General features: G+C 45.5%; 1 protein-coding gene across 1 annotated transcript in view; it reads right to left on the bottom strand.

The window, feature by feature from the left end:
* Nucleotides 1-25,426, bottom strand: part of LOC109887202 (AT-rich interactive domain-containing protein 5B-like) — a 134,767-nt gene that overhangs the window by 93,415 nt on the left and 15,926 nt on the right. Inside the window, exon 3 of the mRNA XM_031813183.1 lies at nucleotides 18,294-18,537. Coding sequence (XP_031669043.1) covers nucleotides 18,294-18,537 — 244 coding nt within the window. The remainder of the gene's footprint in view (nucleotides 1-18,293; nucleotides 18,538-25,426) is intronic.

The raw sequence follows: 25,426 nt of genomic DNA, 5'->3' as shown, positions 1-25,426 counted from the left end.
TCTCTAATATATGTTATGTATAACAGTGTTGTCTCTAATATATGTTATGTATAACAGTGTTGTCTCTAACAGTGTGTTGTCTCTAATATATGTTATGTATAACAGTGTTGTCTCTAATATATGTTATGTATAACAGTGTGTTGTCTCTAATATATATTATGTATAACAGTGTTGTCTCTAATATATGTTATGTATAACAGTGTTGTCTCTAATATATGTTATGTATAACAGTGTTGTCTCTAACAGTGTTGTCTCTAATATATATTATGTATAACAGTGTTGTCTCTAATATATGTTATGTATAACAGTGTTGTCTCTAATATATGTTATGTATAACAGTGTTGTCTCTAATATATGTTATGTATAACAGTGTTGTCTCTAACAGTGTTGTCTCTAATATATGTTATGTATAACAGTGTTGTCTCTAATATATGTTATGTATAACAGTGTTGTCTCTAACAGTGTTGTCTCTAATATATATTATGTATAACAGTGTTGTCTCTAACAGTGTTGTCTCTAATATATGTTATGTATAACAGTGTTGTCTCTAACAGTGTTGTCTCTAATATATGTTATGTATAACAGTGTTGTCTCTAATATATGTTATGTATAACAGTGTGTTGTCTCTAATATATGTTATGTATAACAGTGTTGTCTCTAATATATGTTATGTATAACAGTGTTGTCTCGAATATATATTATGTATAACAGTGTTGTCTCTAACAGTGTGTTGTCTCTAATATATGTTATGTATAACAGTGTTGTCTCTAATATATGTTATGTATAACAGTGTTGTCTCTAATATATGTTATGTATAACAGTGTTGTCTCTAATATATATTATGTATAACAGTGTTGTCTCTAACAGTGTTGTCTCTAATATATGTTATGTATAACAGTGTTGTCTCTAATATATATTATGTATAACAGTGTTGTCTCTAATATATATAAAAATGGTATGGTAGAATGCAAACCCATACATCTCAACACAGCCAGCATGCTTCCTCCAATCAGTCTACATTAGAGTAGTTGGAGCTGTGTTATATTATTATCAATGTTATCAATGTGTCATATTATTACCAATGTGTTATTATATTACCAATGTGTTATTATATTATCAATGTGTTATTATATTACCAATGTGTTATTATATTATTACCAATGTGTTACATTATTATCAATGTGTTGTTACATTATTACCAATGTGTTATTATATTATTACCAATACAACACCCTGGGAGACAGAGAGAATAAACACCCTCTACAACACCCTGGGAGACACAGAGAATAAACACCCTCTACAACACCCTGGGAGACTGACAGGGAGGGTGGAGTGGTGAAAGGGAGGGTGGAGGGGTGACAGTGGAATTTGGGGGGGGGTGACAGGGAGGGTGGGGGGGTGACAGTGGGATTTGGGTTGGTGACAGGGAGGGTGACAGTAGGATTTGGGTTGGTGACAGGGAGGGTGACAGTGGGATTTGGGGGGTGACAGGGAGGGTGCGGGGGTGACAGTGGGATTTGGGGGGGGGGTGACAGGGAGGGAGGGGGGGTGACAGGGAGGGTGGGGGGGTGACAGTGGGATTTGGGTTGGTGACAGGGAGGGTGGGGGGGTGACAGTGGGATTTGGGGGTGACAGTGGGATTTGGGGGGTGACAGTGGGATTTGGGTTGGTGACAGGGAGGGTGGGGGGGTGACAGTGGGATTTGGGTTGGTGACAGGGAGGGTGGGGGGGTGACAGTGGGATTTGGGGGGTGACAGGGAGTGTGGGGGGGTGACAGTGGGATTTGGGGGGTGACAGGGAGTGTGGGGGGTGACAGTGGGATTTGGGTTGGTGACAGGGAGTGTGGGGGGGTGACAGTGGGATTTGGGGGGTGACAGGGAGTGTGGGGGGGTGACAGTGGGATTTGGGTTGGTGACAGGGAGGGTGGGGGGGTGACAGTGGGATTTGGGTTGGTGACAGGGTATCAACACTCAGTCAGGCTTTCAAGGGTTCTTCAGTTAGTGACTAATGACCTGCAGTACAGTTCTGGTCCTGTCAGCAGCTCCTTTCCCATGACTCAATCTAATGATTTAGAATTAGCACAGAGAGGCTGCTTTTAAAGGGCCGGTGCCAAACCATGGATTTATTCGCCTCAGAGCGGTAACTGTGGAACTTCCAAAATGTTTCATATTTAAGGAAATGTTTGCCCCCAGCTTGCAGTGACATGATTGTCTGGCCATAATAACACATTAGTCATCATCTTGACTGGCTGTGGGCGGGGCTTGGCGTCCTGATTGGCAAGGGGGCGGGATTTGGCAACACTCAGCATATAAAAAGACATTGTATTAGTTGGTGAAAAACAATATGAGAGTCCTCAGGATATGATGACTAACTCAATATGGCTGCTTGGATAGAGGTGAGATACTTCTTTAAAGAATATAACATCATACACATGAATGCACCCAGTGTTGTCTCACAGCAATAACAGACAGTCAATACAGTTCCTTTAAGGTCAGCAAGGCCTCAGAGAGCAGCGGTAGAACATTTTAGACGGTCGATAGAGCAGCCGCGGTCCCACAGCACTTCATGTAGAGGACAGAGCAGTACCACAGCACTTCATAAGGAGGACAGAACAGTACCACAACACTAGAGGACAGAACAGTACCACAACACTAGAGGACAGAACAGTACCACAACACTAGAGGACAGAACAGTTCCACAACACTAGAGGACAGAACAGTTCCACAGCACTTCATGTAGAGGACAGAACAGTACCACAACACTAGAGGACAGAACAGTACCACAACACTAGAGGACAGAACAGTACCACAACACTAGAGGACAGAACAGTACCACAACACTAGAGGACAGAACAGTACCACAACACTTCATATAGAGGGAGAACTGACAACTAGAGGACAGAACAGTACCACAACACTAGAGGACAGAACAGTACCACAACACTAGAGGACAGAACAGTACCACAACACTAGAGGACAGAACAGTACCACAACACTAGAGGACAGAACAGTACCACAACACTAGAGGACAGAACAGTACCACAGCACTAGAGGACAGAACAGTACCACAGCACTAGAGGACAGAACAGTACCACAACACTAGAGGACAGAACAGTACCACAGCACTAGAGGACAGAACAGTACCACAACACTAGAGGACAGAACAGTTCCACAGCACTTCATGTAGAGGACAGAACAGTACCACAACACTAGAGGACAGAACAGTACCACAACACTAGAGGACAGAACAGTACCACAACACTAGAGGACAGAACAGTACCACAACACTAGAGGACAGAACAGTTCCACAACACTAGAGGACAGAACAGTACCACAACACTAGAGGACAGAACAGTACCACAACACTAGAGGACAGAACAGTACCATAACACTTCATGTAGAGGACAGAACAGTACCACAACACTAGAGGACAGAACAGTACCACAACACTAGAGGACAGAACAGTACCACAACACTAGAGGACAGAACAGTACCACAGCACTAGAGGACAGAACAGTACCACAACACTAGAGGACAGAACAGTACCACAGCACTTCATGTAGAGGACAGAACAGTACCACAGCACTTCATGTAGAGGACAGAACAGTACCACAACACTAGAGGACAGAACAGTACCACAGCACTTCATGTAGAGGACAGAACAGTACCACAGCACTTCATGTAGAGGACAGAACAGTACCACAGCACTTCATAAGGAGGACAGAACAGTACCACAACACTAGAGGACAGAACAGTACCACAACACTAGAGGACAGAACAGTACCACAACACTAGAGGACAGAACAGTTCCACAACACTAGAGGACAGAACAGTACCACAACACTAGAGGACAGAACAGTACCACAGCACTAGAGGACAGAACAGTACCACAACACTAGAGGACAGAACAGTACCACAGCACTTCATGTAGAGGACAGAACAGTACCACAGCACTTCATGTAGAGGACAGAACAGTACCACAACACTAGAGGACAGAACAGTACCACAGCACTTCATGTAGAGGACAGAACAGTACCACAACACTAGAGGACAGAACAGTTCCACAACACTAGAGGACAGAACAGTACCACAACACTAGAGGACAGAACAGTACCACAGCACTAGAGGACAGAACAGTACCACAACACTAGAGGACAGAACAGTACCACAGCACTTCATGTAGAGGACAGAACAGTACCACAGCACTTCATGTAGAGGACAGAACAGTACCACAACACTAGAGGACAGAACAGTACCACAGCACTTCATGTAGAGGACAGAACAGTACCACAACACTAGAGGACAGAACAGTACCACAACACTAGAGGACAGAACAGTACCACAACACTAGAGGACAGAACAGTTCCACAACACTAGAGGACAGAACAGTTCCACAACACTAGAGGACAGAACAGTACCACAGCACTAGAGGACAGAGCAGTACCACAACACTAGAGGACAGAACAGTACCACAACACTAGAGGACAGAACAGTTCCACAACACTAGAGGACAGAACAGTACCACAGCACTAGAGGACAGAACAGTACCACAACACTAGAGGACAGAACAGTACCACAACACTAGAGGACAGAACAGTACCACAACACTAGAGGACAGAACAGTACCACAACACTAGAGGACAGAACAGTACCACAACACTAGAGGACAGAACAGTACCACAGCACTAGAGGACAGAACAGTACCACAACACTAGAGGACAGAACAGTACCACAGCACTAGAGGACAGAACAGTACCACAGCACTAGAGGACAGAACAGTACCACAGCACTAGAGGACAGAACAGTACCACAGCACTAGAGGACAGAACAGTACCACAACACTAGAGGACAGAACAGTACCACAACACTAGAGGACAGAACAGTACCACAACACTAGAGGACAGAACAGTACCACAGCACTAGAGGACAGAACAGTACCACAACACTAGAGGACAGAACAGTACCACAGCACTTCATGTAGAGGACAGAACAGTACCACAGCACTTCATGTAGAGGACAGAACAGTACCACAACACTAGAGGACAGAACAGTACCACAGCACTTCATGTAGAGGACAGAACAGTACCACAGCACTTCATGTAGAGGACAGAACAGTACCACAGCACTTCATAAGGAGGACAGAACAGTACCACAACACTAGAGGACAGAACAGTACCACAACACTAGAGGACAGAACAGTACCACAACACTAGAGGACAGAACAGTTCCACAACACTAGAGGACAGAACAGTACCACAACACTAGAGGACAGAACAGTACCACAGCACTAGAGGACAGAACAGTACCACAACACTAGAGGACAGAACAGTACCACAGCACTTCATGTAGAGGACAGAACAGTACCACAGCACTTCATGTAGAGGACAGAACAGTACCACAACACTAGAGGACAGAACAGTACCACAGCACTTCATGTAGAGGACAGAACAGTACCACAACACTAGAGGACAGAACAGTTCCACAACACTAGAGGACAGAACAGTACCACAACACTAGAGGACAGAACAGTACCACAGCACTAGAGGACAGAACAGTACCACAACACTAGAGGACAGAACAGTACCACAGCACTTCATGTAGAGGACAGAACAGTACCACAGCACTTCATGTAGAGGACAGAACAGTACCACAACACTAGAGGACAGAACAGTACCACAGCACTTCATGTAGAGGACAGAACAGTACCACAACACTAGAGGACAGAACAGTACCACAACACTAGAGGACAGAACAGTACCACAACACTAGAGGACAGAACAGTTCCACAACACTAGAGGACAGAACAGTTCCACAACACTAGAGGACAGAACAGTACCACAGCACTAGAGGACAGAGCAGTACCACAACACTAGAGGACAGAACAGTACCACAACACTAGAGGACAGAACAGTTCCACAACACTAGAGGACAGAACAGTACCACAGCACTAGAGGACAGAACAGTACCACAACACTAGAGGACAGAACAGTACCACAACACTAGAGGACAGAACAGTACCACAACACTAGAGGACAGAACAGTTCCACAACACTAGAGGACAGAACAGTACCACAGCACTAGAGGACAGAACAGTACCACAGCACTAGAGGACAGAACAGTACCACAACACTAGAGGACAGAACAGTACCACAACACTAGAGGACAGAACAGTACCACAGCACTAGAGGACAGAACAGTACCACAACACTAGAGGACAGAGCAGTACCACAGCACTTCATAAGGAGGACAGAACAGTACCACAACACTAGAGGACAGAACAGTACCACAACACTAGAGGACAGAACAGTACCACAACACTAGAGGACAGAACAGTACCACAACACTAGAGGACAGAACAGTTCCACAACACTAGAGGACAGAACAGTACCACAGCACTAGAGGACAGAACAGTACCACAACACTAGAGGACAGAACAGTACCACAACACTAGAGGACAGAACAGTACCACAGCACTAGAGGACAGAACAGTACCACAACACTAGAGGACAGAACAGTACCACAGCACTAGAGGACAGAACAGTACCACAACACTAGAGGACAGAACAGTACCACAGCACTAGAGGACAGAGCAGTACCACAACACTAGAGGACAGAACAGTACCACAACACTAGAGGACAGAACAGTTCCACAACACTAGAGGACAGAACAGTACCACAGCACTAGAGGACAGAACAGTACCACAACACTAGAGGACAGAACAGTACCACAACACTAGAGGACAGAACAGTACCACAGCACTAGAGGACAGAACAGTACCATAACACTTCATATAGAGGACAGAACAGTACCACAGCACTAGAGGACAGAACAGTACCATAACACTTCATATAGAGGACAGAACAGTACCACAGCACTAGAGGACAGAACAGTACCACAACACTAGAGGACAGAACAGTACCACAGCACTAGAGGACAGAACAGTACCACAACACTAGAGGACAGAACAGTTCCACAACACTAGAGGACAGAACAGTACCACAGCACTAGAGGACAGAACAGTACCACAACACTAGAGGACAGAACAGTACCACAACACTAGAGGACAGAACAGTACCACAACACTAGAGGACAGAACAGTACCACAACACTAGAGGACAGAACAGTTCCACAACACTAGAGGACAGAACAGTACCACAGCACTAGAGGACAGAACAGTACCACAACACTAGAGGACAGAACAGTACCACAACACTAGAGGACAGAACAGTACCACAACACTAGAGGACAGAACAGTACCACAACACTAGAGGACAGAACAGTACCACAACACTAGAGGACAGAACAGTACCACAACACTAGAGGACAGAACAGTACCACAACACTAGAGGACAGAACAGTACCATAACACTTCATATAGAGGACAGAACAGTACCACAGCACTAGAGGACAGAACAGTACCACAACACTAGAGGACAGAACAGTACCACAGCACTAGAGGACAGAACAGTACCACAACACTAGAGGACAGAACAGTTCCACAACACTAGAGGACAGAACAGTACCACAGCACTAGAGGACAGAACAGTACCACAACACTAGAGGACAGAACAGTACCACAACACTAGAGGACAGAACAGTACCACAACACTAGAGGACAGAACAGTACCACAACACTAGAGGACAGAACAGTTCCACAACACTAGAGGACAGAACAGTACCACAGCACTAGAGGACAGAACAGTACCACAACACTAGAGGACAGAACAGTACCACAACACTAGAGGACAGAACAGTACCACAACACTAGAGGACAGAACAGTACCACAATACTAGAGGACAGAACAGTACCACAACACTAGAGGACAGAACAGTACCGCAACACTAGAGGACAGAACAGTACCACAGCACTAGAGGACAGAACAGTACCACAACACTAGAGGACAGAACAGTACCACAGCACTAGAGGACAGAACAGTACCACAGCACTAGAGGACAGAACAGTACCATAACACTTCATATAGAGGACAGAACAGTACCACAACACTAGAGGACAGAACAGTACCACAACACTAGAGGACAGAACAGTACCACAGCACTAGAGGACAGAACAGTACCACAACACTTCATATAGAGGGAGAACTGACAACTAGAGGACGGACTTTGAAATAGAGTAACAAAAAAACAGTTTCTTTCCACTCCTGCTCTCACAATACTCTGACTCCCAGATTGATGTGCCCGCGTCCATGTTGACTCACACGGGGAGTTATAATGGACAATAAGACCAGTAAACTTACAGCCTGAACAGCCCTGGTGACAATAATGAAAACATCATGTCTTGTAAAACAACTCTGAGAGAACAGAGGACACAGAGGGTGTGTCCCTAATGAAACCCTATTCCCTTCACAGTGCAGAGCTCTGGTCCATAGCAGGGTACTATATAGGGATTAGGGCTCTGGTCGATAGCATGGCACTATATAGGGATTAGGGCTCTGGTCGATAGCATGGCACTATTGGGATTAGGGCTCTGGTCCATAGCAGGGCACTATATAGGGAATAGGGCTCTGGTCAACAGTAGTGTTCTATATAGGGAATAGGGCTCTGGTCAACAGTAGTGTTCTATATAGGGAATAGGGCTCTGGTCAACAGTAGTGTTCTATATAGGGAATAGGGCTCTGGTCAACAGTAGTGGTCTATATAGGGAATAGGGCTCTGGTCAACAGTAGTGCTCTATATAGGGAATAGGGCTCTGGTCAACAGTAGTGTACTATATAGGGAATAGGGCTCTGGTCAACAGTAGTGTTCTATATAGGGAATAGGGCTCTGGTCAACAGTAGTGTTGACCAAAATGAAATCTAGAATCGGCTTTCTATTTCGCAACAAAGCCTCCTTCACTCACGTCGCCAAACATACCTTCGTAAAACTGACTATCCTACCGATCCTCAACTTTGGCGATGTCATTTACAAAATAGCCTCCAACACTCTACTCAGAAAACTGGATGCAGTCTATCACAGTGCCATCCGTTTTGTCACCAAAGCCCCATATACAGTGGGGCAAATAAGTATTTAGTCAGCCACCAATTGTGCAAGTTCTCCCACTTAAAAAGATAAGAGAGGCCTGTAATTTTCATCATAGGTACACTTCAACTATGGGAGACAAAAGGAGAAAAAAAATCCAGAAAATCACATTGTCGGATTTTCAATGAATTTATTTGCAAATTATGGTGGAAAATGAGTATTTGGTCAATAACAAAAGTTTCTCAATACTTTGTTATATACCCTTTGTTGGCAATGACAGAGGTCAAACGTTTTCTGTAAGTCTTCACAAGGTTTTCACACACTGTTGCTGGTATTTTCCCGCGCCGACAGAGATGGCCGCCTCGCTTCGCGTTCCAAGGAAACTATGCAGTTTTTTGTTTTTTTACGTGTTATTTCTTACATTGGTACCCCAGGTCATCTTAGGTTTCATTACATACAGTCGAGAAGAACTACTGAACATAAGAGCAGCGTCAACTCACCATCAGTACGACCAAGAATATGACTTTCGCGAAGCGGATCCTGTGTTCTGCCTTTCACCCAGGACAACAGAATGGATCCCAGCTGGCGACCCCAAAAAACGACTTTGAAAAAGGGGAAAACGAAGCGGTCTTCTGGTCAGACTCCGGAGACGGGCACATCGTGCACCACTCCCTAGCATTCTCCTCGCCAATGTCCAGTCTCTTGACAACAAGGTTGATGAAATCCGAGCAAGGGTAGCATTCCAGAGGGACATCAGAGACTGTAACGTTCTTTGCTTCACGGAAACATGGCTCACTGGAGAGACGCTATCGGAGACGGTGCAGCCAGCTGGTTTCTCCACGCATCGCGCGGACAGAAACAAACATCTTTCTGGTAAGAAGAGGGGCGGGGGCGTATGCTTTATGGTTAACGTGACGTGGTGTGGCCACAACAACATACAGGAACTCAAGTCCTTCTGTTCACCTGATTTAGAATTCCTCACAATCAAATGTCGACCACATTATCTACCAAGGGAATTCTCTTCGATTATAATCACAGCCGTATATATTCCCCCCCAAGCAGACACATCGATGGCTCTGAACAAACTTTATTTGACTCTTTGCAAACTGGAATCCATATATCCGGAGGCTGCATTCATTGTAGCTGGGGATTTTAACAAGGCTAATCTGAAAACAAGACTCCCTCAATTTTATCAGCATATCGATTGCGCAACCAGGGCTGGAAAAACCTTGGATCATTGCTATTCCAACTTCCGCGACACATATAAGGCCCTGCCCCGCTCTCCTTTCGGAAAAGCTGACCACGACTCCATTTTGTTGATCCCTGCCTACAGACAGAAACTAAAACAAGAAGCTCCCGCGCTGAGGTCTGTTCAACGCTGGTCCGACCAATCTGATTCCACACTCCAAGACTGCTTCCATCACGTGGACTGGGATATGTTCCGTATTGCGTCAGACAACAACATTGACGAATACGCTGATTCGGTGAGCGAGTACATTAGAACGTGCGTTGAAGATGTCGTTCCCATAGCAACGATTAAAACATTCCCAAACCGGAAACCGTGGATTGATGGCAGCATTCGCGTGAAACTGAAAGTGCGAACCACTGCTTTTAATCAGGGCAAGGTGACTGGAAACATGACCGAATACAAACAGTGTAACTATTCCCTCCGCAAGGCAATCAAACAAGCTAAGCGCCAGTATAGAGACAAAGTAGAGTCGCAATTCAACGGCTCAGACACAAGAGGTATGTGGCAGGGTCTACAGTCAATCACGGATTACAAAAAGAAAACCAGCCCCGTCATGGACCAGGATGCCTTGCTCCCAGGCAGACTAAATAACTTTTTTTGCCCGCTTTGAGGACAATACAGTGCCACTGACACGGCCCGCAACTAAAACATGACGTGAGGAAAACATTTAAACGTGTTAACCCTCGCAAGGCTGCAGGCCCAGACGGCATCCCCAGCTGCGCCCTCAGAGCATGCGCAGACCAGCTGGCTGGTGTGTTTACGGACATATTCAATCAATCCCTATCCCAGTCTGTTGTTCGCACATGCTTCAAGAGGGCCACCATTGTTCCTGTTCCCAAGAAAGCTAAGGTAACTGAGCTAAACGACTACCGCCCGTAGCACTCACTTCCGTCATCATGAAATGCTTTGAGAGACTAGTCAAGGACCATATCACCTCCACCCTACCTGACACCCTAGACCTACTCCAATTTGCTTACCGCCCAAATAGGTCCACAGACGATGCAATCTCAACCACACTGCACACTGCCCTAACCCATCTGGACAAGAGGAATACCTATGTGAGAATGCTGTTCATCGACTACAGCTCGGCATTTAACACCATAGTGCCCTTCAAGCTCGTCATCAAGCTCGAGACCCTGGGTCTCGACCCCGCCCTGTGCAACTGGGTACTGGACTTCCTGACGGGCCGCCCCCAGGTGGTGAGGGTAGGCAACAACATCTCCACCCCGCTGATCCTCAACACTGGGGCCCCACAAGGGTGCGTTCTGTACTTCTCTCCTGTACTCCCTGTTCACCCACGACTGCGTGGCCACGCACGCCTCCAACTCAATAATCAAGTTTGCGGACGACACAACAGTGGTAGGCTTGATTACCAACAACGACGAGACGGCCTACAGGGAGGAGGTGAGGGCCCTCGGAGTGTGGTGTCAGGATAATAACCTCACACTCAACGTCAACAAAACTAAGGAGATGATTGTGGACTTCAGGAAACAGCAGAGGGAACACCCCCTATCCACATCGATGGAACAGTAGTGGAGAGGGTAGTAAGTTTTAAGTTCCTCGGCGTACACATCACAGACAAACTGAATTGGTCCACCCACACAGACAGCATCGTGAAGAAGGCGCAGCAGCGCCTCTTCAACCTCAGGAGGCTGAAGAAATTTGGCTTGTCACCAAAAGCACAAACTTCTACAGATGCACAATCGAGAGCATCCTGTCGGGCTGTATCACCGCCTGGTACGGCAACTGCTCCGCCCACAACCGTAAGGCTCTCCAGAGGGTAGTGAGGTTTGCACAACGCATCCCCGGGGGCAAACTACCTGCCCTCCAGGACACCTACACCACCCGATGTCACAGGAAGGCCATAAAGATCATCAAGGACAACAACCACCCGAGCCACTGCCTGTTCACCCCGCTATCATCCAGAAGGCGAGGTCAGTACAGGTGCATCAAAGCTGGGACCGAGAGACTGAAAAACAGCTTCTATCTCAAGGCCATCAGACTGTTAAACAGCCACCACTAACATTGAGTGGCTGCTGCCAACACACTGACTCAACTCCAGCCACTTTAATAATGGGAATTGATGGGAAATGATGTAAAATATATCACTAGCCACTTTAAACAATGCTACCTAATATAATGTTTACATACCCTACATTATTCATCTCATATGTATAAGTATATACTGTACTCTATATCATCTACTGCATCCTTATGTAATACATGTATCACTAGCCACTTTAACTATGCCACTTTGTTTACATACTCATCTCATATGTATATACTGCACTCAATACCATCTACTGTATCTAGCCTATGCCGCTCTGTACCATCACTCATTCATATATCTTTATGTACATATTCTTTATCCCCTTACACTTGTGTCTATAAGGTAGTAGTTTTGGAATTGTTAGCTAGATTACTTGTTGGTTATTACTGCATTGTCGGAACTAGTAGCACAAGCATTTCGCTACACTCGCACTAACATCTGCTAACCATGTGTATGTGACAAATAAAATTTGATTTGGGCCCATTCCTCCATGCAGATCTCCTCTAGAGCAGTGATGTTTTGGGGCTGTTGCTGGCAACACGGATTTTCAACTCCCTCCAAAGATTTTCTGTGGGGTTGAGATCTGGAGACTGGCTAGGCCACTCCAGGACCTTGAAATGCTTCTTACGAAGCCACTCCTTCGTTGCCCGGGCGGTGTGTTTGGGATCATTGTCATGCTGAAAGACCCAGCCACGTTTCATCTTCAATGCCCTTGCTGATGGAAGGAGGTTTTCACTCAAAATCTCACGATACATGTCCCCATTCATTCTTTCCTTTACACGGATCAGTCGTCCTGGTCCCTTTGCAGAAAAACAGCCCCAAAGCATGATGTTTCCACCCCCATGCTTCACAGTAGGTATGGTGTTCTTTGGATGCAACTCAGCATTCTTTGTCCTCCAAACATGACGAGTTGAGTTTTTACCAAAAAGTTATATTTTGGTTTCATCAGACCATATGACATTCTTCCAATCTTCTTGCTCACTAGCAAACTTCAGACGGGCCTGGACATGTACTGGCTTAAGCAGGGGGACACATCTGGCACTGCAGGATTTGAGTCCCTGGCGGCGTAGTGTGTTACTAATGGTAGGCTTTGTTACTTTGGTCCCAGCTCTCTGTAGGTCAGTCAGTAGGTCAAACGAGGGGTGTGGTTCTGGGATCTTTGCTCACCGTTCTTGTGATCATTTTGACCCCACTGGGTGAGATCTTGCGTGGAGCCACAGATCGAGGGAGATTATCAGTGGTCTTGTATGTCTTCCATTTCCTAATAATTGCTCCCACAGTTGATTTCTTCAAACCAAGCTGCTTACCTATTGCAGATTCAGTCTTCCCAGCCTGGTGCAGGTCTACAATTTTGTTTCTGGTGTCCTTTGACAGCTCTTTGGTCTTGGCCATAGTGGAGTTTGGAGTGTGACTGTTTGAGGTTGTGGACAGGTGCCATTAATACAGGTAACGAGTGGAGGACAGAGGAGCCTCTTAAAGAAGAAGTTACAGGTTTGTGAGAGCCAGAAAGCTTGTTTGTTGGTGACCAAATACTTATTTTCCACCATAATTTGCAAATTATTTAATTAAAAATCCTACAATGTGATTTTCTGGATTTTTTTTCTTCTCATTTTGTCTGTCATAGTTGGAGTGTAACCATGATGAAAATAACAGGCCTCACTCATCTTTTTAAGTGGGGGAACATGCACAATTGGTGGCTGACTAAATACTTTTTTGCCCCACTGTACCACCCACCACTGCGACCTGTATGCTCTAGTTGGCTGGCCCTCGCTACATATTCGTCGCCAGACCCACTGGCTCCAGGTCATCTACAAGTCCATGCTAGGTAAAGCTCCGCCTTATCTCAGCTCACTGGTCACGATGGCAATACCCATCCGTAGCACGCGCTCCAGCAGGTGTATCTCACTGATCATCCCTAAAGCCAACACCTCATTTGGCCGCCTTTCGTTCCAGTACTCTGCTGCCTGTGACTGGAACGAATTGCAAAAATCGCTGAAGTTGGAGACTTTTATCTCCCTCACCAACTTCAAACATCAGCTATCTGAGCAGCTAACCGATCGCTGCAGCTGTACATAGTCTATTGGTAAATAGCCCACCCTTTTCACCTACCTCATCCCCATACTGTTTTTATTTATTTACTTTTCTGCTCTTCTGCACACCAATAGCTCTACCTGTACATGACCATCTGATCATTTATCATTATTATTATCATTAATCTGCAAAATTTTAATTATTTGCCTACCTCCTCATGCCTTTTGCACACATTGTATATAGACCCCCCCTTTGTTTTCTACTGTGTTATTGACTTGTTAATTGTTTACTCCATGTGTAACTCTTTGTTGTATGCTCACAATGCTTTGCTTTATCTTGGCCAGGTCGCAGTTGCAAATGAGAACTTGTTCTCAACTAGCCTACCTGGTTAAATAAAGGTGTTCTCAACTAGCCTACCTGGTTAAATAAAGGTGTTCTCAACTAGCCTACCTGGTTAAATAAAGGTGTTCTCAACTAGCCTACCTGGTTAAATAAAGGTGTTCTCAACTAGCCTACCTGGTTAAATAAAGGTGTTCTCAACTAGCCTACCTGGTTAAATAAAGGTGTTCTCAACTAGCCTACCTGGTTAAATAAAGGTGTTCTCAACTAGCCTACCTGGTTAAATAAAGGTGTTCTCAACTAGCCTACCTGGTTAAATAAAGGTGTTCTCAACTTGCCTACCTGGTTAAATAAAGGTGTTCTCAACTAGCCTACCTGGTTAAATAAAGGTGTTCTCAACTAGCCTACCTGGTTAAATAAAGGTGAAATAAAATAAATAAAAAATGAACAGTTCTCTGCTGCCAAAGACTGGAACGAATTGCAAAAATCGCTGAAGCTGGAAGCGTATATTTCCCTCATTAACGAAGAAGAAGCTTGATTTTGAAAGTATGATGTTGAAAAAATGTGTCTAGATAAAAGTCAAAGAATGTTCTGTGGCCAATGACCTTGAGTCTTCTTGGACGGGCACTTCTACAGTAAATCTATTGGACGGGCAGCACCCAAGAGGGTTTGAACTGCCTAGCTCTCCCTGTAGATTATGCGGTGACGTAGTGTCTCCATGAGTGACAGAACACTGAGCCAATCACGGCACAACTAGAGGAGATTACCAACCTCTACGCTCTGTATTTTCACTGGCTACCCCTCCACCACAGAAAGCACTGAGCTGAAACACCTGCATTTAAGAGATGCCTTACTCAAGAAGGAAACCATGTTTGTATGAGGCTTCATTAACTCAAGGGAAACATTTGTTTTACATTGTTTGCAAACTGACTGATATGTGACATGAAATAACATGCAAAATAGGCAAATTATAATTATTGAGGCCCTCTCCTGATCTCTTTCCATTCTTACAAAGACTTAGTACAGGGATTGTTGAAAGTTGGGACAATCATTATCTGGCACAAAAATGTCATTTTTATAGTTGAACATTTTTTATTTAGGTATATTATTAGAGATTAAACAATAAAATATAAAACATGTAGGGAATCGTATAAGGGGAAAGATTTGCTTTATCTAAATATTTTCTATATTAATCATATCAAATCAAATTGGATTTGTCATATGCTTGGTAAACAACAGGTGTAGAAGACTGTCACACTCTGACCATCATTTGCATTGTTTGTTTCTATGTTTTGTTTGGTCAGGGTGTGATATGAGTGGGCATTCTATGTTGCATGTCTAGTTAGTCTGTTTCTATGTGTTTTGGCCTGATATGGTTCTCAATCAGGGGCAGGTGTTTGTCGTTGTCTCTGATTGGGAACCATATTTAGGTAGCCTGTTTTGTATTGTGGTCCGTGGGTTATTGTCTATGTGAAGTTGCCTGTGTCTGCACTCGTTGGTCATAGCGTCTTGTTGTTTTTGTTGGACTGCTCTTCGTGGTCGTCCTTCAATAAGAGAAGAATGTATTCTAATCACGCTGTGCTTTGGCCTTTACGACGATCGTGACACTAACAGTGAAATGCTGACTGACGGGCCCTTAAGATCAATGCAGAGATATATTTTTTGAAATACAAAAATAATAACATGAGGAATAAATACACAATGAATAATGATAACTTGGCTATATACAGGGATCACCAGCTAATAACTTGGCTATATACAGGGATCACCAGCTAATAACATGGTTATATACACAGGGTGCCAATACTGAGTCAATGTGCATGGGTACCAGGTAATAACATGGCTATATACACAGGGTACCAGGTAATAACATGGCTATATACAGGGATCACCAGCTAATAACATGGTTATATACACAGGGTGCCAATACTGAGTCAATGTGCATGGGTACCAGGTAATAACATGGTTATATACACAGGGTACCAGGTAATAACATGATTATATACACGGGGTGCCAATACTGAGTTGATGTGCATGGGTACCAGGTAATAACATGGTTATATACACAGGGTGCCAGTACTGAGTTGATGTGCATGGGTACCAGGTAATAACATGGTTATATACACAGGGTGCCAGTACTGAGTTGATGTGCAGGGGTACCAGGTAATAACATGGTTATATACACAGGGTGCCAGTACTGAGTTGATGTGCAGGGGTACCAGGTAATAACATGGCTATATACACAGGGTGCCAATACTGAGTTGATGTGCAGGGGTACCAGGTAATAACATGGTTATATACACAGGGTACCAGGTAATAACATGGTTATATACACGGGGTGCCAATACTGAGTTGATGTGCAGGGGTACCAGGTAATAACATGGTTATATACACAGGGTGCCAGTACTGAGTTGATGTGCAGGGGTACCAGGTAATTGAGGTAGATATGTAAATACTGCATGCTACAGACCTCTACCTCATCATACTGTATGCTACAGACCTCTACCTCATCATACTGTATGCTACAGACCTCTACCTCATCATACTGTATGCTACAGACATGACCTCTACCTCATCCTACTGCATGCTACAGACCTGACCTCTACTTCATCATACTGCATGCTACAGACCTCTACCTCATCCTACTGCATGCTACAGACATGACCTCTACCTCATCCTACTGCATGCTACAGACATGACCTCTACCTCCTCATACTGCATGCTACAGACCTCTACCTCCTCATACTGCATGCTACAGACCTCTACTTCATCATACTGTATGCTACAGACATGACCTCTACTTCATCCTACTGCATGCTACAGACCTCTACCTCATCCTACTGCATGCTACAGACATGACCTCTACCTCCTCATACTGCATGCTCCAGACATGACCTCTACCTCCTCATACTGCATGCTCCAGACATGACCTCTACCTCATCATACTGCATGCTACAGACATGACCTCTACCTCATCATACTGCATGCTACAGACATGACCTCTACCTCATCCTACTGCATGCTACAGACATGACCTCTACTTCCTCATACTGCATGCTACAGACATGATCTCTACTTCCTCATACTGCATGCTACAGACATGACATCTACTTCGTCATACTGCATGCTACAGACCTGACATCTACTTCCTCATACTGCATGCTACAGACATGACCTCTACTTCGTCATACTGCATGCTACAGACATGACCTCTACTTCGTCATACTGCATGCTACAGACATCTACTTCGTCATACTGCATGCTACAGACATCTACTTCGTCATACTGCATGCTACAGACATGACATCTACTTCGTCATACTGCATGCTACAGACATGACATCTACTTCGTCATACTGCATGCTACAGACATGACATCTACTTCGTCATACTGCATGCTACAGACATCTACTTCGTCATACTGCATGCTACAGACATCTACTTCGTCATACTGCATGCTACAGACATGACATCTACTTCGTCATACTGCATGCTACAGACATCTACTTCGTCATACTGCATGCTACAGACATCTACTTCGTCATACTGCATGCTACAGACATCTACTTCGTCATACTGCATGCTATAGACATGAACAGCTGAGATGTAAGAGCGTAAAGTCAGAGAGAAAGAGAAATGCCAGTGTTACCCAGTTGAGTCTTGTCCTTTAAAACGTCTTTGATGTTGAGGCCGCTGTTGAGTGGTGACTCTCTGTACCGGTAGAGGACGGGGGCGTCTCTCTGTCCATTCTTCTCCAGCTCTTGGAGCACCTCACTGGGCTTTAGAGGTGCAGCCTTCAGGCCCCTGCTCCAGCCTGAAGAGTCCCATACAGTCCATCTGACCAGGTCCTGTAACTTCACCACCACCTTCTCAGACACAGCCAGGACCTCATCCTGCAGACAGGCGGGAGATAATATAATGGAATATCATATCATATAACAAAGTACTTCAAACATGAGGCAATTTAGGAGAGAGGATATCTTCCTGAGTCAGACCAGCACCATCACACAGAGAGAGAGGATATCTTCCTGAGTCAGACCAGCTCCATCACAGAGAGAGAGTTGGTCTTCCTGAGTCAGACCCGCTCCATCACAGAGAGAGAGAGAGAGGATATCTTCCTGAGTCAGACCAGCTCCATCACAGAGAGAGAGTTGGTCTTCCTGAGTCAGACCAGCTCCATCACAGAGAGAGAGTTGGTCTTCCTGAGTCAGACCAGCTCCATCACAGAGAGAGAGAGGATGTCTTCCTGAGTCAGACCCGCTCCATCACAGAGAGAGAGGATATCTTCCTGAGTCAGACCAGCTCCATCACAGAGAGAGAGTTGGTCTTCCTGAGTCAGACCCGCTCCATCACAGAGAGAGAGTTGGTCTTCCTGAGTCAGACCAGCTCCATCACAGAGAGAGAGGATATCTTCCTGAGTCAGACCAGCTCCATCACAGAGAGAGAGTTGGTCTTCCTGAGTCAGACCCGCTCCATCACAGAGAGAGAGAGAGAGCTTGTCTTCCTGAGTCAGACCAGCTCCATCACAGAGAGAGAGGATATCTTCCTGAGTCAGACCAGCTCCATCACAGAGAGAGAGTTGGTCTTCCTGAGTCAGACCCGCTCCATCACAGAGCGAGAGCTTGTCTTCCTGAGTCAGACCAGCTCCATCACAGAGAGAGAGAGGATGTCTTCCTGAGTCAGACCAGCTCCATCACAGAGAGAGAGAGGATGTCTTCCTGAGTCAGACCCGCTCCATCACAGAGAGAGAGAGGATGTCTTCCTGAGTCAGACCCGCTCCATCACAGAGAGAGAGAGAGAGTTTGTCTTCCTAAGTGTTACGGTTTTATTCCATCGAAGGAGAGGCGGACCAAAATGCAGCGTGGTTACTTGTATACATCTTTAATAAAGATGAAAACGCGAACAATACAAAACAAACGTAACGTGAAAACCTAAACAGCCTATCTGGTGCAAACAAACACAGAGAAAGGAACAATCACCCACGAAACACTCAAAGAATATGGCTGCCTAAATATGGTTCCCAATCAGAGACAACGATAAACACCTGCCTCTGATTGAGAACCACTCCAGGCAACCATAGACTTTTCTAGACAACCCCACTAACCACAATCCCAAGACTTACGAAACACTCAAAGAATATGGCTGCCTAAATATGGTTCCCAATCAGAGACAGGAACAATATAAAACCATAAAGAAAACACAAAATACTAAGACCAGGGCGTGACAGAACCCCCCCCCCCCACCACCAGGGCTCTGGCTGCTCCATGCAGACGGGCGGCTCGGGCTGCTCCATGCAGACGGGCGGCTCGGGCTGCTCCATTCAGACGGGCGGCTCTGGCTGCTCCATGCAGACGGGCGGCTCTGGCAGCTCCATGCAGACTGGCGGCTCTGGCAGCTCCATGCAGACTGGCAGCTCCATGCAGACTGGCAGCTCCATGCAGACTGGCAGCTCCATGCAGACTGGCAGCTCCATGCAGACTGGCAGCTCCATGCAGACTGGCAGCTCCATGCAGACTGGCAGCTCCATGCAGACTGGCTGCTCCATGCAGACTGGCTGCTCCATGCAGACGGGCGGCTCTGGCTGCTCCATGCAGACGGGCGGCTCTGGCTGCTCCATGCAGACGGGCGGCTCTGGCTGCTCCATGCAGACGGGCGGCTCTGGCTGCTCCATGCAGACTGGCGGCTCTGGCAGCTCCATGCAGACTGGCGGCTCTGGCAGCTCCATGCAGACTGGCAGCTCCATGCAGACTGGCGGCTCTGGCAGCTCCATGCAGACTGGCAGCTCCATGCAGACTGGCAGCTCCATGCAGACTGGCAGCTCCATGCAGACTGGCAGCTCCATGCAGACTGGCAGCTCCATGCAGACTGGCAGCTCCATGCAGACTGGCTGCTCCATGCAGACTGGCTGCTCCATGCAGACTGGCTGCTCCATGCAGACTGGCTGCTCCATGCAGACGGGCGGCTCTGGCTGCTCCATGCAGACGGGCGGCTCTGGCTGCTCCATGCAGACGGGCGGCTCTGGCTGCTCCATGCAGACGGGCGGCTCTGGCTGCTCCATGCAGACTGGCGGCTCTGGCAGCTCCATGCAGACTGGCGGCTCTGGCAGCTCCATGCAGACTGGCAGCTCCATGCAGACTGGCAGCTCTGGCAGCTCCATGCAGACTGGCGGCTCCATACAGACTGGCGGCTCGGGCAGCTCCATGCAGACTGGCAGCTCCATGAAGACTGGCAGCTCCATGCAGACTGGCAGCTCTGGCAGCTCCGTGCAGACTGGCAGCTCTGGCAGCTCCGTGCAGACTGGCAGCTCTGGCAGCTCCGTGCAGACTGGCAGCTCTGGCAGCTCCATGCAGACTGGCAGCTCTGGCAGCTCCATGCAGACTGGCAGCTCCATGCAGACTGGCAGCACCTTGCAGACTGGCAGCTCCTTGCAGACTGGCAGCTCCTTGCAGACTGGCAGCTCCTTGCAGACTGGCAGCGCTGGACAGGCGGGAGACCTCAGCAGTGCTGTAGAGGAGGAAGGCTCTGGCAGCGCTGGTCAGGCAAAGCGCACTGTAGGCCTGGTGCGTGGTGCTGGCACTGGTGGTACTGGGCCGAGGACACGCACAGGAAGCCTGGTGCGGGGAGCTGCCACCGGAGGGCTGGTGCGTGGAGGTGGTACTGGATAGACCGGATCGTGCAGGCGCACTGGAGCTCTTGAGCACCGAGCCTGCCCAACCTTACCTGGCTCGATGCCCACTCTAGCCCGGCCGATACGAGGAGCTGGTATGTACCGCACCGGGCTATGCACCCGCACTGGAGACACTGTGCGCTCCACAGCATAACACGGTGCCTGCCCGGTCTCTCTAGCCCCCTGGTAAGCACAGGAAGTTGGCGCAGGTCTCCTACCTGGCGTCGACATACTCCCTGTGTCCCCCCCCCCCCCCAAGACATTTTTGGGGCTGACTCTCGGGCTTCCATCCGCGTCGCCGTGCTGCCTCCTCATACCAGCGCCTCTCCGCCTTCGCCCGCTCCAGCTCTTCTTTGGGGCGGCGATATTCTCCAGGCTGAGCCCAGGGTCCTTTACCATCCAATATCTCCTCCAATGTCCAGAAATCCGGATTTCGCTGCTCCTGCTGCCGCTGCCTGTCACCACGCTGCTTGGTCCTGTTGTGGTGGGTGATTCTGTTACGGTTTTCTTCCATCGAAGGAGAGGCGGACCAAAATGCAGCGTGGTTACTTGTATACATCTTTAATAAAGATGAAAACACGAACAATACAAAACAACAAACGTAACGTGAAAACCTAAACAGCCTATCTGGTGCAAACAAACACAGAGACAGGAACAATCACCCACGAAACACTCAAAGAATATGGCTGCCTAAATATGGTTCCCAATCAGAGACAACGATAATCACCTGCCTCTGATTGAGAACCACTTCAGGCAACCATAGACTTTTCTAGATAACCCCACTATACCACAATCCCAACACCTACAAAAAAACAAGACAAAAACACACCACATAATTAACCCATGTCAGACCCTGGCCTGACCAAATAAATACAGAAAACACAAAAGACTAAGATCAGGGCGTGACAGAGCATTACTATAGAGTCATCCTATATAGCTCCATCTCCCATTACTATAGAGTCATCCTATATAGCTCCATCTCCCATTACTATAGAGTCATCCTATATAGCTCCATCTCCCATTACTATAGAGTCATCCTATATAGCTCCATCTCCCATTACTATAGAGTCATCCTATATAGCTCCATCTCCCATTACTATAGAGTCATCCTATATAGCTCCATCTCCCATTACTATAGAGTCATCCTATATAGCTCCATCTCCCATTACTATAGAGTCATCCTATATAGCTCCATCTCCCATTACTATAGAGTCATCCTATATAGCTCCATCTCCCATTACTATAGAGTCATCCTATATAGCTCCATCTCCCATTACTATAGAGTCATCCTATATAGCTCCATCTCCCATTACTATAGAGTCATCCTATATAGCTCCATCTCCCATTACTATAGAGTCATCCTATATAGCCCCATTACTATAGAGTCATCCTATATAGCTCCATCTCCCATTACTATAGAGTCATCCTATATAGCTCCAGAGTGAAAACAAAACATTTGCCTATTTGAACCTCAAAATTCCATGTGAATACCGACAGACTAGAATTTCCACCTTGAAAACAGAAGCCCAGTTCTGACTACATCCCTTTACTATAAGTAACAGTTCTGACTATAGTCCTCTACTATAAGTAACAGTTCTGACTATAGTCCTCTTCTATAAGTAACAGTTCTGACTATAGTCCTCTACTATAAGTAACAGTTCTGACTATAGTCCTCCACTATAAGTAACAGTTCTGACTATAGTCCTCTACTATAAGTAACAGTTCTGACTATAGTCCTCTACTATAAGTAACAGTTCTGACTATAGTCCTCTACTATAAGTAACAGTTCTGACTATAGTCCTCTACTATAAGTAACAGTTCTGACTATAGTCCTCTACTATAAGTAACAGTTCTGACTATAGTCCTCTACTATAAGTAACAGTTCTGACTATAGTCCTCTACTATAAGTAACAGTTCTGACTATAGCCCTCTACTATAAGTAACAGTTCTGACTATAGTCCTCTACTATAAGTAACAGTTCTGACTATAGCCCTCTACTATAAGTAACAGTTCTGACTATAGCCCTCTACTATAAGTAACAGTTCTGACTATAGCCCTCTACTATAAGTAACAGTTCTGACTATAGCCCTCTACTATAAGTAACAGTTCTGACTATAGCCCTCTACTATAAGTAACAGTTCTGACTATAGTCCTCTACTATAAGTAACAGTTCTGACTATAGCCCTCTACTATAAGTAACAGTTCTGACTATAGTCCTCTACTATAAGTAACAGCAGCCCAGTTCTGACTATAGTCCTCTACTATAAGTAACAGTTCTGACTATAGTCCTCTACTATAAGTAACAGTTCTGACTATAGTCCTCTAGTATAAGTAACAGTTCTGACTATAGTCCTCTAGTATAAGTAACAGTTCTGACTATAGCCCTCTACTATAAGTAACAGTTCTGACTATAGCCCTCTACTATAAGTAACAGTTCTGACTATAGCCCTCTACTATAAGTAACAATTCTGACTATAGTCCTCTACTACAAGTAACAGTTATGACTATAGCCCTCTACTATAAGTAACAGTTCTGACTATAGCCCTCTACTATAAGTAACAGTTCTGACTATAGTCCTCTACTATAAGTAACAGTTCTGACTATAGCCCTCTACTATAAGTAACAGTTCTGACTATAGCCCTCTACTATAAGTAACAGTTCTGACTATAGCCCTCTACTATAAGTAACAGTTCTGACTATAGTCCTCTACTATAAGTAACAGTTCTGACTATAGCCCTCTACTATAAGTAACAATTCTGACTATAGTCCTCTACTACAAGTAACAGTTATGACTATAGCCCTCTACTATAAGTAACAACAGCCCAGTTCTGACTACAGTCCTCTACTACAAGTAACAGTTCTGACTATAGTCCTCTAGTATAAGTAACAGTTCTGACTATAGTCCTCTAGTATAAGTAACAGTTCTGACTATAGTCCTCTACTATAAGTAACAGCAGCCCAGTTCTGACTATAGTCCTCTACTATAAGTAACAGTTCTGACTATAGCCCTCTACTATAAGTAACAACAGCCCAGTTCTGACTACAGTCCTCTACTATAAGTAACAGTTCTGACTATAGTCCTCTAGTATAAGTAACAGTTCTGAATATAGTCCTCTAGTATAAGTAACAGCAGCCCAGTTCTGACTATAGTCCTCTAGTATAAGTAACAGTTCTGACTCTGGTCCTCTAGTATAAGTAACAGTTCTGACTATAGTCCACTAGTATAAGTAACAGTTCTGACTATAGTCCTCTAGTATAAGTAACAGTTCTGACTATAGTCCTCTAGTATAAGTAACAACAGCCCAGTTCTGACTACAGTCCTCTACTATAAGTAACAGTTCTGACTATAGTCCTCTAGTATAAGTAACAGTTCTGACTATAGTCCTCTAGTATAAGTAAAAGTTCTGACTATAGTCCTCTAGTATAAGTAACAGCAGCCCAGTTCTGACTATAGTCCTCTACTATAAGTAACAGTTCTGACTATAGCCCTCTACTATAAGTAACAGTTCTGACTATAGCCCTCTACTATAAGTAACAGTTCTGACTATAGTCCTCTACTATAAGTAACAGTTCTGACTATAGTCCTCTACTATAAGTAACAGTTCTGACTATAGCCCTCTACTATAAGTAACAGTTCTGACTATAGTCCTCTACTATAAGTAACAGCAGCCCAGTTCTGACTATAGTCCTCTACTATAAGTAACAGTTCTGACTATAGTCCTCTACTATAAGTAACAGTTCTGACTATAGTCCTCTAGTATAAGTAACAGTTCTGACTATAGTCCTCTAGTATAAGTAACAGTTCTGACTATAGCCCTCTACTATAAGTAACAGTTCTGACTATAGCCCTCTACTATAAGTAACAGTTCTGACTATAGCCCTCTACTATAAGTAACAATTCTGACTATAGTCCTCTACTACAAGTAACAGTTATGACTATAGCCCTCTACTATAAGTAACAGTTCTGACTATAGCCCTCTACTATAAGTAACAGTTCTGACTATAGTCCTCTACTATAAGTAACAGTTCTGACTATAGCCCTCTACTATAAGTAACAGTTCTGACTATAGCCCTCTACTATAAGCAACAGTTCTGACTATAGCCCTCTACTATAA

Source organism: Oncorhynchus kisutch, unplaced genomic scaffold (genome assembly GCF_002021735.2).
Source record: "Oncorhynchus kisutch isolate 150728-3 unplaced genomic scaffold, Okis_V2 Okis04b-Okis11a_hom, whole genome shotgun sequence".
NCBI lineage: Eukaryota > Metazoa > Chordata > Actinopteri > Salmoniformes > Salmonidae > Oncorhynchus > Oncorhynchus kisutch.
The sequence above is the reverse complement of the archived record's forward strand: the minus strand, read 5'-3'. Positions and strand labels throughout refer to the sequence as shown.